This window comes from Trachinotus anak, unplaced genomic scaffold (assembly GCF_046630095.1).
Source record: "Trachinotus anak isolate AG129_WGS33_773 ecotype Australia unplaced genomic scaffold, CSIRO_AGI_Tana_v1 ptg000001l, whole genome shotgun sequence".
NCBI classification, from domain to species: domain Eukaryota; kingdom Metazoa; phylum Chordata; class Actinopteri; order Carangiformes; family Carangidae; genus Trachinotus; species Trachinotus anak.
In genome coordinates this window covers 10,895,333-10,909,733 of record NW_027273852.1, presented here as the reverse complement: position 1 = coordinate 10,909,733, position 14,401 = coordinate 10,895,333, and the positions used below count along the sequence as shown (strand labels likewise).

At 40.8% G+C, this 14,401-nt stretch overlaps 2 protein-coding genes across 2 annotated transcripts; one reads left to right on the top strand and one right to left on the bottom strand.

The window, feature by feature from the left end:
- Positions 1-308: 308 nt before the first annotated feature.
- Positions 309-7,229, bottom strand: LOC139620355 (immunoglobulin superfamily member 3-like). The gene is made up of 9 exons (XM_071475771.1): positions 6,658-7,229; positions 5,531-5,905; positions 4,993-5,409; positions 4,428-4,832; positions 3,870-4,241; positions 2,431-2,802; positions 1,929-2,321; positions 799-1,191; positions 309-682 (listed from the first exon to the last, which is right to left on the bottom strand). The coding sequence occupies exons 1-9, from the start codon at positions 6,719-6,721 to the stop codon at positions 489-491; spliced, it is 2,985 nt and encodes a 994-aa protein (XP_071331872.1). The 5' UTR covers positions 6,722-7,229; the 3' UTR covers positions 309-488.
- An 851-nt stretch (positions 7,230-8,080) lies between these two features.
- klhl6 (kelch-like family member 6) lies at positions 8,081-13,828 on the top strand. The gene is made up of 7 exons (XM_071475730.1): positions 8,081-8,597; positions 8,688-8,853; positions 10,035-10,484; positions 10,695-10,932; positions 11,477-11,679; positions 12,445-12,658; positions 13,130-13,828. The coding sequence occupies exons 1-7, from the start codon at positions 8,266-8,268 to the stop codon at positions 13,426-13,428; spliced, it is 1,902 nt and encodes a 633-aa protein (XP_071331831.1). The 5' UTR covers positions 8,081-8,265; the 3' UTR covers positions 13,429-13,828.
- Positions 13,829-14,401: the final 573 nt, after the last annotated feature.

The following is a 14,401-nucleotide window of genomic DNA, read 5'->3' as shown; positions in this document are numbered from 1 at the left end:
CCACATTGCATGATTAGCCTCTTCCTCAGACACGCTAAGCTTTGACTTGTTCTCATCAAAGACCCAATATCAAAACGCCTAGTGTGTTGCTACATAGGAATCTGTCAGAGTATGCTGCTTTGTAGGTGCAAAGCTACAAAGTTAATATGCTGCCTTGCTTGACTGTCCATCGCACGAAAGCTGTAAGAGGCTGGTGATTATGCAAATATGTTTTAACTGCAAAATGAAAAGTGCCTGTTCAATTTTAATGGTTTAATGAATTTCATTAATTCATAAAGGCAAAATTATTCCAAGCTGCACAGAGAGTAAAACATTTGAACATTTTTTTTTTTTTATTTAATTCTGAATAACAAATAAAAAATATGTACTGTACAACATTTTAAATGATAAAACATTATTGCATATACAACACGGCACATAAAAAAATATGAGTAGATTTTTTTTTTTTAATCCTCAGCTGCTCTTCTTTGCTGTCCTCTCCATGTTGTTCAATCCTCTACACCAGGGTTGGTCTCCAGAGGGTGTTTCTCTACCCACAGAGACCCGCCTGACTTCTTTCCTCCTGCACGCTTGCTCCGGCAAATCTTCAGCACCAGTAGGAAAATCACCACCAGAGAGAAGACAACAAAAACTGCAAATATCCCTATCCAGGTACCTGAGTTACACTGTGGAGACGGCTCTCCTGCAAAGAAGGCAAAGAAGTGAATTACTTGTGTTCACATACACACATGATTTCAAATGAATTGCAACAGCTGATATTTGGTGAGAATAAAGTGCTAATCACATCACACTGCTTACCATCTGCGTAGACATTAACAGTCATATATTCTGACTTTTCCACTGCAAACTTCCTCCACCCTTGAAACAGAGATGGGAGCCACTCTTCCACCTCACAGAAATACAGGCCACTATCTTCAGGACCCGCCCTCGGGACTGTAAGGCTGAACTGGTTAGGTAGGGGATGGCCAAATCTTAGCTGATCACCCTTCCCAAACCTGTCTTGTAAGGTAGCATTTCGATAGGCTGTGAATATGGGGCGTTGTTTAGTTTCTGTTTCCTTCTGCGAAAACCATGTGACCTGGAACTGAGATTCACTGCTGGATTGTATGGCGATGTTACAGGGGATAGTGAAGTCCTGGGATGTGCTCACATTCTGCTCCGCCTCAGCCATTACAACAGACAGTTTTTTTACTATGAAAAAAACACATTTTATTCAACTTTAGTTTAAAGAGCTGATTGATTTCAATGAGACTTAAAATTAAATTCCTAGGTACATGGACAGATGAAGGAGAAGTCTGGGAAAGACAAAATGGAGATTAAGGGGTTTTACAAAGGACAGAAGCAGAAAACATATCTGTAATCGTACTAAAAGAGGCAGTAAAGAAGAACAAGTGGAGATGTATACACCAAACAGAAGACAACATAAGGCATAAAGCCATCAACAACATCACTAGGCCATAACATATGCCAGCACCATTACAAAATGGTTACTTTGCTGAGAACATATGTGGTTGTGCGGCACAAGTTAGCAAAACACATGCAGACAACCACACACTCCATTCTATGACATTGAGAATAGGAATTTGTCTGCCCAAGTTTTAAAATGACAGTGCAATGTTTTGAAAAATACTCTTATTTCCTGTTTTACTGACATTTAACTATGTCACTGTGTAGTTACTATGAAGCTGCAGTGAGCAGCCTAGTTAGGTTAGTCTAGTGGTTGTGCTAAACTAAGGTAACCTTAAATAAAGATTGTGTGCTAGAGAAAGAGGACGGGCAGAGAAAAGAAACCCGCATAAATCAACAATATTGTGTTAAATTCTTATTTTCTAAATGTTGTGGCCTAAATGTTGCTGATTAGATGTGTCCTTTGGTTAAAGAAATCTGGAGAACTTTTCTGTGAGCTAATTAAAGATGAACAAACTTACCCGTCTCAATAACTGTGAGCACTGTGACTGTGGACACTGGCGAGAGCTGATACCAATCACCACGAGGATCTTGTAGCCACTCGACCACCTCACATATGTATGAGCCACTGTCTGAGATCTGAGCTTGCCGAATAGTCAACTCAAAACTAGGGCCCTTGGTGCGCCTCATGTTGATTCGTGGTCTGTTGCTCTGCTCCACCTGGGTCCCAAATGTTACTAGGGCATCCCGGTCCGAGCTTACAATGGTCTTATTTCCTGCCAGTTGCTGATGCAGCCAGGTGACAGCGTAGCGAGAGGATGCAAAGGTTTGTGACATTACTGAGCACTTTATTTCTACATCAGTGTCGGTATTTGTTGTCAAGTTGGGGGAGGAGGTCAGCATGAGTTTGCTCTCTAGAAAAGAGAGACAAGTTAAGTCAAATATGGTGAGAAAGACAGACAAATACATTTCACAGAGTAGCTTTCATTGATGGCAGGTAGCCTTGCAAAATGTCAGTGGTACCTGGGTTCTGCACCATCACAGCCAGCAGGTGGGATGAAGGCAGCTTCTTGTATGCATTCTCCAGGAAGACAGACACACTACACTGATAGCTTCCTGCCTGCCTGCGGCTCGCACCATTAATAAGCAGATAGTAAAGAACTTCATTTGAGTTGCTCTGTACTTTCACCTGGTAGCCTTGCTGGTCTCCGGACCAACTAAGGCCACCATCAGAGTACAGTGTCAGGATGGTATCTACAACTGACACATCACGCTGCAGGCTCCAGCTCAGTGTTAGTGGCACTCGTGGCCCTTTGACCCGGCAAATCAACTCCACATTTCCTCCGACAGTCACTACATTGTTGCGACTTATCAGATTCACTTTCACAAATGAGTCTGTGGAGAATAAGAGAGTAGAAGTTAGTGATGATACAACCATCACGCATTCAAGAGTGTTCTAAATAAAAAAAAGAGATGTGAGTACATGACATTTCCAAAGTAGTGTCTGCTTCTCTCACTTACGTTCACACATTGTTTTGCAAACCATTTCTCAAAATCATTTCCTTCTTTAAAACATGAGGTTAACACGCTCACAGGCACACTGATATATTTAAAATTAACTTTCATCCATTAAATATCAAGTACTTCTGTGTCAACACACTTGTCTTCGCATAAAACTTATAACTTAAAGCATTAAGCAGTCTCAAGACTTTCAAGAAAATCCGTCTTTCCCCATTAAATGCAAATTTATGCAGTGAGATACTCCAAAGTCTGTATTTTTGTGTCATTTCAACAAACACATGTTAACAAGACTTCAAGTCTAAAACCCTGGAAGTGAACCCAGCAATATTCATTACACCCTGCATCACAAAGAATATATTTTTTTTCTTTTTCTTAGAGCTTTGCCTGTAGTCAGGCTCAAAGTGTGCTGATTAAAATCAAAATCTTCATGCTTCTCTTGGAAGCATGTGCAAATGTCACGGCAATCTGCCTGTTTTGCCTTTGAAATTTCTTGCATGCAAACTTGTATATAAATCTAATGCATGTAATTTTTTGCATGGTATTTCCTGATGGTGGTGCCACAGTAAAGATCAGAGGGGTTAAATCATTAGGTTATAATCATCTGGGATCCATGAATATCCATCCTATAAATCATGGCAATCTGGCCGTCTGTTGTCATGATATCTTAGTATGGATTAAACTGTTGGATGGATGGAAGTGCTAACAGACACACCAGTTGGCAGACTGACCAAAAACCACATCCTAAGCATTGCCACTTGTTCAGCAAAATTTAACAAATGTGTTTTCTCATAGAAGTTTCAGACAACATATCAATGACTCTCCCTTTTTAAAGAGGAACCAAACCACTTGATAAAAGGAAGCTGTTATGTCAATATGCAGGTTTCATCATTTGTTTGTCCTAAATGATTTGTACTCCCCAGACGGACAGAGACATATTTTACCTGTAGGAGCCACCGTCACAGTGGTGGTTTGTGACTGGCTGTAGGTCTTGCTGTTGGCTTTCCATTCAGACACAGCACACTGGTAGACACCTGAATCAGAGGGCGTGACCTCATCAAGCTCCAGAGTGAAGGAGTCAGTTGCTGGACGCATTGCCCTCACTTTGCGACTCACAAACTTCCCCTCTATCTCCGTAACACCCTCCTGATTCAGACTGATGACATTGGTAAAGGAGGCCGTTGATGTTGATGTTGATTTGTGTTGCCAGGTGACGGAGAGCTGACCTTTAATCCCATCCACTGTGCAGTTGAGGTTCAGCCTGTCGCCTTCGTTAACACTCACATCGGGTTGCATTTTGACTGACAGCCCACTATCTGTGATGAGACAAGGCAACAGACAGATGGCATGACTGTGTTTGAGAAGATAACATTAAGAAAGACATTATCATTATTAATAACCTTAAAATCAATTGTAGATCATACAGGAAAGGAAATTAAACCCTGAATTAATGCCTGTATGTGTGTTTATCTCAGTTAGTAGGGCCTTATCTGCTGACTGACCGGTGGCTGAGATGCTGATCTTCTGGGGGCTGGAATCCTGGGCTGCTCCCTGTGTGAAGACACCATCCTGGCCTCTGTCCTGAGGCCATGCCCTACAGAAGTATTCTCCCTTGTCCTCAGTTCTGACAGGCTGCAATATGAGACGGTAATCTCTATCACCTATCCTGGCTGCCCTGAGCTCTCCTTGTTTCTCTCGGCCACTGTACTCAGGCCCCACAGACAGAACACCTGTAGGGCCGATGCGGGCCAGCTCAACACTTGCCCGCAGCCAGGCTACAGAGAAGAACCTTTTATCCAGATTTTGTGTGTCTACATTGCAGGATAGCGACAGCTCCTGCCCCTCCTGCAGCGTTGTCTGCTGTGCCGAGATTCTCACCACCAGAGAGGACGTGTCTGGCACCACCTCTGCTCAAGGCAAAAAATAATCACAGTGAGACAAACATGCCACACGGAGACACACATCCTGTCAAGAAGCCAAATTGACAGTGAAGAGGGAAAGTAAAAATGAATGTGTCAAGTTGTGCTATTAATAGATTATACCAATTAAATGATAGTTGCTTCTAACCTCTGGGTTTGACATTTAGCGTAGTCTCCTCTGCATCCTTCTGTGCAATGGAGTACCAGGAGCGGTCAGGATCTTGGATCCACTCCTGAGCCTGGCAGTAGATCCTACCTTGGTCTGACGGCTCCAGTTGAGCCATCATTAGCTTGTATTTGGCTTCTCCCATTTTATCTAACCTTATGAGCCCAGCTTGGTAGCGCTCTTCAAACCCCTGGCCTGGACTCAGTGTGAAATCTCTGTCCAGAGAAATGATAGGCCGAGCGCTGTCCTCACCATCTTTATGGAGAAACCAGGCAAAAGACAGATGGGTGTGCTGGATGGTGTTGCTGGAGGCTTGGCATGTTAAAGTGAGAGCATCACCCTCATTATAGTGCAGTGGTGTGGTCTCAGATGATGAAACACTTAGGGAGTTGTCAATCACTATGGCCCCATATCAGAAAAAGAGACAAAAACATGAAAGTCATACATTTTTGCCAACTTACAATACAGTGATGCACTTACATTGTAAAGTAGGTCTTACAGTAGAATGTTGACTGATTACCTTTGACTGTTGTCTGAACACTGTAGGTTCCTCTATAAACAGATTCTGAGTTGACTACAGAACAGTCATATTCCCCTTCATCACCTTTCTGTAGGCTTTGTATCTCAAACAGGACTGAGGTTGGAGACAAATGTTTCAGAGTAATTCCCCTGCTCATCACCCGCTGTGTATACATGGCATACCCAAAGCCTGGGTCTCTAGTGCTGATGATGTTGAGCTCAAATGTTGGATTTTCAGGCTTCTTAATACGGAATTCAAATTCTTGTCGAGCGTTCTTATTGAGAAAGCCGCTCACATTGCAGGAGATGGAGAGCGGAGAGCCCAACACGCGATACAGAGGCCCAGCCTGTACTTCAGTGAGCACTTTGGCTTCTCCTGAGTGACACACAGACAAAACACAGATGTCAGTTGAATACTGCAGCTTTAAATGTTATTAATGTTTTATAAGGGTGCTACACTTCAGGGTCTAACCTTTGTCTCAGTATTGCATGGATATGTGAGGGAAAACTATAAAGCCTGTGAGTTGTACTGTACATCACAAGAAATGGAAACGTTTTACAGCATATAATGTTAAGTATGTATTCATGAGAACAAGTTTCTTGCAAATAGTGGAAAAGGTCTGTTCCATGGCAGGGTAATTAATTTTCCCTCAAAAGAAAGCAAGCGATTAGTGCAGCTTTTTCGATTTCATGAAAATAATTTGCAAGTCATTTGTTTGTCTACATCAATAACATTTTTGTTAAAAAAGGCAAAGAGAATAACACAGGTGAATCAACAGTTATGAATCACGAAGTTTTATCACAGAAGTCTTTGCAAAAGGCAATTTTGTAAAATCATAAAAATGAGTTTCCAGAAGCACATGAGAATTTTAGGTGTATCAGACACGTTTACAGTGTAGCTCAATATACACATGTATTAGTGGTTATTATTATGTCTTTTTATTTGTGAATGGCATATTCATGATGGACCTGGAGTAATGACAAAATGCGAAATGGCTTCTTTTTTTTTTTTTTTTTTTTTAAATGAGAGCATGACCTAAGTTAATTTACATATTCTACCATATTTGCATTCATCATGATCCCTCAGCAGAATCCAATTCAACTGCAGGAATTCAGTGAACTACTTACCACAGCGCAGAGTTAGACCGTAAAGGACACTGATCGTCCAAAGGCAGTGCAGGGAAGCCCTCATCCTGAACCTGCTTCAGAGGTGACACTGTTCACACCATAGCAGTAGCGAGTCGGTCTCTGTCGGAAATTCTGTCTGTGTTTTAATAATGTGGTATACGTTTCCTGTAGGTCGCTCCAAGAGGAAGTCTGAAATATTTCCTGCAAACTGCACTGCATGCAGTTTCAACATACTTTTCTCATAGTAAAGCTTATATCTATTTTGATGACATATGTCAAATTTGTGCATGTGCAGCTTTCTGGTGGTAGGCTTGGTTAAGAAAAAAAAAAAAAAAAAAAAAAAAAAGACAAATCAGTTTTGTTCTGTCTGAGATCTACACTCGATGTGATTCACTGACAATCTGTGGACCCAGAGGTTCACAGTGAGGGCTGACATACATTATACACCAAATGTGACACGAAATTACATCGCATGTAATTACACAAAACGATGAAATCCGTAACAAACACAGAGATGAGACGCTCATTTTACCTCAACCATAGCTGAAAAAAAAAAAAAGTGCGAAGTGAAACAGTGGTATGGTGTTCACTGCTGTTTCTGCTTCAGGCAGGTGAGTACACATGGACCCGCCCTCCCCCCGCACACACATATCTGTAAGTTTTCGCTCTTAGAAATAATAAAATACACCAACCAGCCCCCCCTCTGCTGATTCAGTAAGGAAATATGTGTATAACTTGGGTCCAAGACTGACCCATTTCGGCAACAATGAAATAAGTTTGGATTCAGTAATATTGTTTTTTAGTGTTATGTATGTGTGTGTGTGTTAGATCAATCAGACAACATTGCCACCTGGTGGAGAAGACAGGGGAATACATCCCTGCTGCAGCTGTGTTTGTGACTTTCGCCCTGACTGAGCAAACGCAGGGGGATTTCACGTACCCGTTTCCTATAACATGCATGCATGATAATGTATCGTGTGCAGTATCTACACACATTATACAATTAATACAATACCATGAAATATATGTAAAGCAAATTAATAAAGCAATGTAATATACATAGTTACTATGGTAACTAGGCATTGGCACCTCAGTGGTGATAATGAGGGAGGGGAAAAAAGCTTCCACTTTCCCACCCACATTCATCCTGCCAGCAGCCTTCTGGTCACAAGCTGCTTCTCACGATTAAAGTCAGTTCTCTCTTACTGAAGTGCCAGAATGATGGAGTGGTGACAGTTAAATTAGAAGTGAGATCTTAGCAACTCATAGAAAAACAGGAACACGTAGTATATAAAAATGTATTTTAGATATGACACATTTAGATGCTGAGTGTTATTTGCAGTTATTGCTATTTGATGAGGTGGTGGTGGTTGGAAACCTGACACCTGTGGGGTCTTGGAAAAAAAAGAAGAGGAAAGCTGCGTGACTTAGGGGAAATTTACTCAACACAAGAAGAGGAAGTGTCTAGAAACAAGCATTGCTACATACGTATGTTCATCACAGAACAGGAATAGGAAGTATGAAGAGGACAGGAAAAAACAAATCCACATCTCACAGCGACACAAATGTTACGACCGTAAACCACACGGGGTTATTTTCTGCCGTTTTATGCATGCAGGTGCACCCAGAACAGTTGCATGCTGTTCCTCTGAGGAGAGTGAGTCTATGAAGAACTTGCAAAAGATGAGTGACTCACTGGAGACGACGACAGACTGTCCCGTGCCGCTTGTTGGAGATGACTCCAGCCCAAATGAGGAGAGAGAGAATCCAACCGGAGAGAGTGAGATCCACTGGGAAGATGGAGGTCTACCTGTTGAGTTGCAGAGAGGGATGGAGACTCTGCGAGTGAACAGAGAGCTGACCGATGTGATACTGAGTGTTGAAGGGTATGACTTCCCTTGCCATAGAGCCATACTTGCTGCTGCCAGTCAGTACTTCAGGTAAAAGTAAACTAGCATTGTCTTTTCTTTCTTTTTTTTTTTGTGGTGATGGGATTGTTGGTTTTACTAAATGACATTTTTTCTGTGTAGGGCAATGTTTTGCAGTGGTCTGAAGGAGAGTCATGAGAAGTGTGTGGAAATAAAGGGGTTGGACAGTGGGACAATGCGCTCTCTCCTGGAGTATACCTACACCAGCCGAGCCCTCCTCACACACTCAAATGTCCAGAGGATACTAGAAGCTGCCAGTCAATTTCAGGTGAAACGACAGTTATATACAATAACATTTAAAGAAGATACGCTGGTAGTTTACTTAGCACAAACATTCTCTGACACACACACACAGTTCCTTCTAAATCTTGAGCACGTTATCAACAGTAATCACAAACTTTAACCATTACAATTTGATTTCCAATAACGAGAAAAAGTTCTCAACAAATTGGAAATAATAATGTGGATTTTTTAATATGATGTTACCATGTCCTAAACCTAATCCTAAACCAAAAATTGTATAAACTCCTAAAATCCTCAAAGCATAAATCAACCAGTAAAGAAAATATTATTATTATCATCATTATTTTTTAGCACGATCCATTCAAAAGTTTTTTTATTTTTTTGCATAAGATTTGTAACATTTGTTTCATTCTATGTATTTCACCAGAAGTAAAAGGACTAACTACCAAAGTTAGAGCCATGGCGAATGTAGGAAAAAACTTTCACTCAGACCTTTATGAAATATATGTTTAGCAATATCATGTTGCTGCTGTTAGTGTAGAACCACATTTACAATCTTGCAAGCCTCACGATCTTCTCACTACAGACAGTATTTCCTCCATTCAGTGGAACAAACATCTCACTGCTTAAGAAATGTGTTGCACTAAGAGGGAAGTGAAAGTTGCCCAGTTGTTTACACTCAGGATCAGTTTTCCATACAGGCTTAAATTAACTACACAGCTGTGTCACACAACAAGTGAGGCAGGTGTTGTTGTACTTCTATTTTTGTGATAAGCAGTTTGAAGTCTTAAAAATATAATTTGAGGATTAAAAATAAATTCAAGCATTCTGATTGGTTCTCAGCTCTTCATCAGGCTGTTCGGAGCTGGTTTGGGATTGAGGCTAGAATCAGATTAAGATTTAGGATAGTTTGAGGAAACACATCTAATGGTGATCATTTGTTGGCTTTTAATCTTTTTTATCTTTTTATGGCATGTGACATCTCTTTGGGTTTTCAAGACAATTTTCACGTTGTCTTGTCAACTGTAGTGTTGCATACTTTTGAAATCCTCGTACAGCTCATAAATCTCAAATAGTTGAATCTGCTCATTCACCACCAGGTCCTAACCTGAATACTGAGAAACCATCTATGTGTACATCTGAGTGCTTACTTAATTTTCAGATGAAAAGCTACAGTGATTCTCATGCTCGCCTTGTTTCTCGTAGTTCCTGCGTGTCGTGGATGCGTGTGCTGGCTTTCTGAGCAAGTCCCTGCACCTGGAAAACTGCATTGGGGTCCTGAATCTGGCCGAAAGTCACGCCCTGTCGGCCCTGAAGACCAAGGTTCAGGACTACATCACCTCACAATTCTCCCAGGTGGTCCAGCAGCAGGACTTCCTGGAGCTGCCAGCAGAGTCTATGGAGGCTGTCCTGCAGAGGGATGACCTTGATGTGAAATGGGAGGAGTGCGTTTTCGAGGCACTCATGCGCTGGGTGAGAGCCCAGAAGGATGAACGCTATCCTTTACTGGCCAGGTTGCTCTCACATGTGCGACTGCCATTGCTGGAGCCAGCATACTTTGTAGAAAAAGTGGAGTCAGATGAACTGATACGGCACTGCAGTGAAGCTTTTCCTTTGTTGCAAGAGGCCCGCGCCTATCACCTCTCAGGCAGGGAGGTTAGTATAATTAATTCACTTTGCCAGGGGCTAAACCTACTTACTATCCTTTAAAATGTCCCATATTTACTGCACTAAGAGCTACTTTTAGGAATAAAAATCACTTTTTTCTAGCCAACTCATTTTGTGGTAACATTATCTGCTGTATTGTTATAATTATAATATCATAATGTTTTATAGTTTAATGTGCTTTCTACAACATGTTTGTAGGTGGTCTCTGAACGAACTAAACCCCGTGTGCGGCACTTTCTATCAGAGGTATTCTTGATCATCGGAGGCTGCACTAAAGATGAACGCTTCATTTCCACCGTCACCTGTTTGGACCCCCTTAGACGCAGCAGGCTAGAGGTTGCCAGGCTGCCAATCACAGAGATGGAGGATGAGTCCCAAAACAGAAAATGGGTGGAGTTTGCTTGCATCACCTTCCGCAATGAATTGTACATATCTGGTGAGAAAAGTCACATATTTATATTTTCATAGAAAGCTTTAGTTCGTGTAAAATGTGTGACCCTCTCCAGATGAAAGTGAAATTGTTCACCGGCAGCTGATTATGCATCTGCAAAGTAAAAGTTTCTATGTGTCCTTCATCATGTATTCATTTTTCTTGCATCTCCATCGTGTAAACAGGTTGCTCTAAATGGATCTAGGCCGCTCTTATTTAAATGGGACGTTGTAACAGTTTAATGAAAAAGTTACACTGAACAAAACAACAGGAAGACATGACATCATCTGCAGTAACAGTTGTGGTTTTAGGTGTTTCCCAACTCAGGAAATGATACATTAGCTGTGGTTACTTTAACTGTTCAGCAACATGTATGCTGTGAAAGTTCAGACTCTGTCATTGGATTTTACATGTTTAATCAGAATAATAACTTTTTGCCCCAATGTAGAGCAATGATAGAGTCATTACTAAATACTCAGTGACACATTGGGATAGAAGCTATAGTGCCTACTGTAGGTGACAGTTTTCTGTAATGCTCCTGTTGTTGCAGGAGGTAAGGAGACACAACATGATGTTTGGAAATACAACGGTGCCCTGGACAAGTGGATCCAAATCGAGCCTCTGATAACTGGCCGCTGGAGACACAAGATGGCAGTCCATGAGGGGAAGGTGTATGCACTAGGTGGATTTGATGGGGTTCAGAGACTTGCTAGCGTAGAGGCCTATGATCCCTTTCACAATCGCTGGATACAGGTAAAACATAATTGACATATGTTACAAATGACTCTGAGTATGTGAAAACTGTTGCTTGTAGTGATGAGAAAGAATTACCCCCGTTTCTGCAGTTCTTCTCCTTTCTACAGTGTTTAAGCACCTTTCAATGCATTGTTTAAGTTTTACGGCCTGCAACTATCCTGATATGACTTGCATCACCAGTGGCTGAAGGCAGCTGTTTTCAGCTAAAAGGCTCTAACAATCAAATGTGAGCTAGATTTCGTTCACTGTCACTGCAGCAGCAGGTAACCCATGTTATAATACCTGCTCAGCACCAAACGGCAGACAGAGAAAAGTTAAAGACTACCTGGTGAACATGGTGGAACATTAAGCTGCAAAATACTTCCCTCAGGAGTTGGTGAGGACCAAAACACTGTCCAAAAGAGAGTGAATATTCGACTCACATTTGTGAAGTGGTCATAAACATGACCTCCATATTTATCCTAATGTTGGTCCATGTCGACTCAATGTCGAAATAGGCCACTCTAATACAGTTTGCAATGTCAGCTTTACAAAGTCATATCAGTGTTGTGTTTACAGCTTCTCAAAGCTGGGAACAATTGACTAATAAGACACTGATTTTTTTTACTGTTATTGTGTACATTAGATGTCATACTGCACATCTGATGCTCCTTAAGGATACTGCTTCTAAGCAATATACTTCCATATTTCATTCTAAGTCTGTTAGGCTATACTTCATCACATACTCTTACTCAAAAGCCCTTTTGGCTGCCCTTATTGCAGGTGACACCTCTTGCAGTAGGTGTGAGTTCCTTTGCTGCTGCAAGCTTTGACAGATGGATCTATGTGATTGGTGGTGGGCCGAATGGAAAGTTGGCAACTGATAAGGTTCAGTGCTGGGAACCTGGGACAGACTGCTGGGAACTGCGGGCGCCCATTCCCATTGAAACCAAATGCACAAATGCCGTTACATTCAAGAACTGCATCTATGTAGTTGGTAAGTTGTAGTGGAATGTAACTAAGTACATATTTGAGGTATTTATACTTTAGTTTAAACTTTATACATCTACATATACTAGCCACTATGCCACAGCAGTTCAGAGTGAAATATCTTTATGTCACTACATTAATATTAAAACTTAAACAGACTAAACTACCCAGCAGTATATAAAATAGTAAAATTAACTTTAATTAGCTTAACCAATTGTGGGTGGTTTTGCTTTTTTATTTTAAATATATTTCGCTAATAAAACCTTCACACTAATACTTATGTGACATTTTGAATGCAGGACTTTTACTTGTGATGGAGTATTTTTATATTAGAGTAGTAGAAGTCCTCCACCACTTGTGTGAATCTATATTTGGCTTCAATATTCCTATATACTGTATATGAAATGAGATTCTTGCTTGAGAAATGGATCAGTTTATATATGTATATATTTCTTAACCTTATTCTTTCTGCTCTCAGGTGGTGCCATGCATGCCATGTACTGCTACTCCCCTCTGTCGGACTCGTGGTCCCTTGTGACTCGTCTAGGGGAGAGGGCAAGCTGCGCCATCGCTGCCTGTAACAACAAACTATTCATCACGGGAGGTCGGGATAACAAAAACCAAGTTATCTCCACAGTGATGTGCTGGGACGTCGCCCGAGAGGTGCTGACAGAGGAGTGTGTTTTACCTATGGGAGTGTCACACCATGGCAGTGTGACACTCATGAAGTCCTACACTCACATACACAGAATAACACCTGCTTCAGAGTGCCAGTGATACAGACCTTGAAAACAGGACTTTATTTTGATGCGAATGGGACTGAAAGGATGCATAAAGACTGAAATAAACTGTTAAAAAATGATGCAAATGTTTTAACACGCATTGCATTGCTCATTTAATGTGCCACTTTCAAATAGTGGGAATCATTTTGTTTTGACTAATGTAAGGACACAAACCTTTTTACATAACTCTATTTTTATACAGCGTGTCTTTCCTTTCATTTAAATTTAGTCATTGGTTCCTTCCATTCTGTCTTAAAAACAAAAAACTTTTTTTTAATACTATATCACAATCAAGCAATTATGGTACAGTAATACAAATAAATAAAGTTTCAAAAGAAATGAAAAGATATTACTACAGAAATACTGCACAAATAAATACTAAAACATCAGGTAAATCATGCAGTCTTTCAGTGTTGTCTTACAAAACTAGGGAGGCATTGCCTTTCTTCTAACTCACCACCAACAAATAATATCAGGTCTGCTTCAATATCACAATCTTTCACCCATTTATACTTTGGTAGTATGATGGATGGATGTTTTGCACTTCAGCTAATGCATATTTTTTTCGTTTTTACAGTTTAAATTGTAAACCCTGAAAAACAAACTAGGCAATGATGTACTTGAACGTAAATGACACCGTGTGTATGTGCGTGTCTGTGGCTGTTTTAAATCTAATCTAAAACAAATACTTTATTGTCCTACACTGCAAACGTGGTTTCAAAAAACTAGGCTACAAATCTCACAGGAATACTGCTTTTACAAATCACCTTACTTCCACATAGCCTACATTCCGACGGGAACACACCTTTCACAACCGTCAGGCAGAAACACAATCTGTGATAACACCAGGTGAACGGTCAGAGGAAATAGATGAGCTTCCGGTATATTTTCAATCTAAAACATACTAAAATCAAACTGTATTTAGAAAATGTGTGGCGTGGCCTTTACTGGTCATCTCAGTGCTCAAG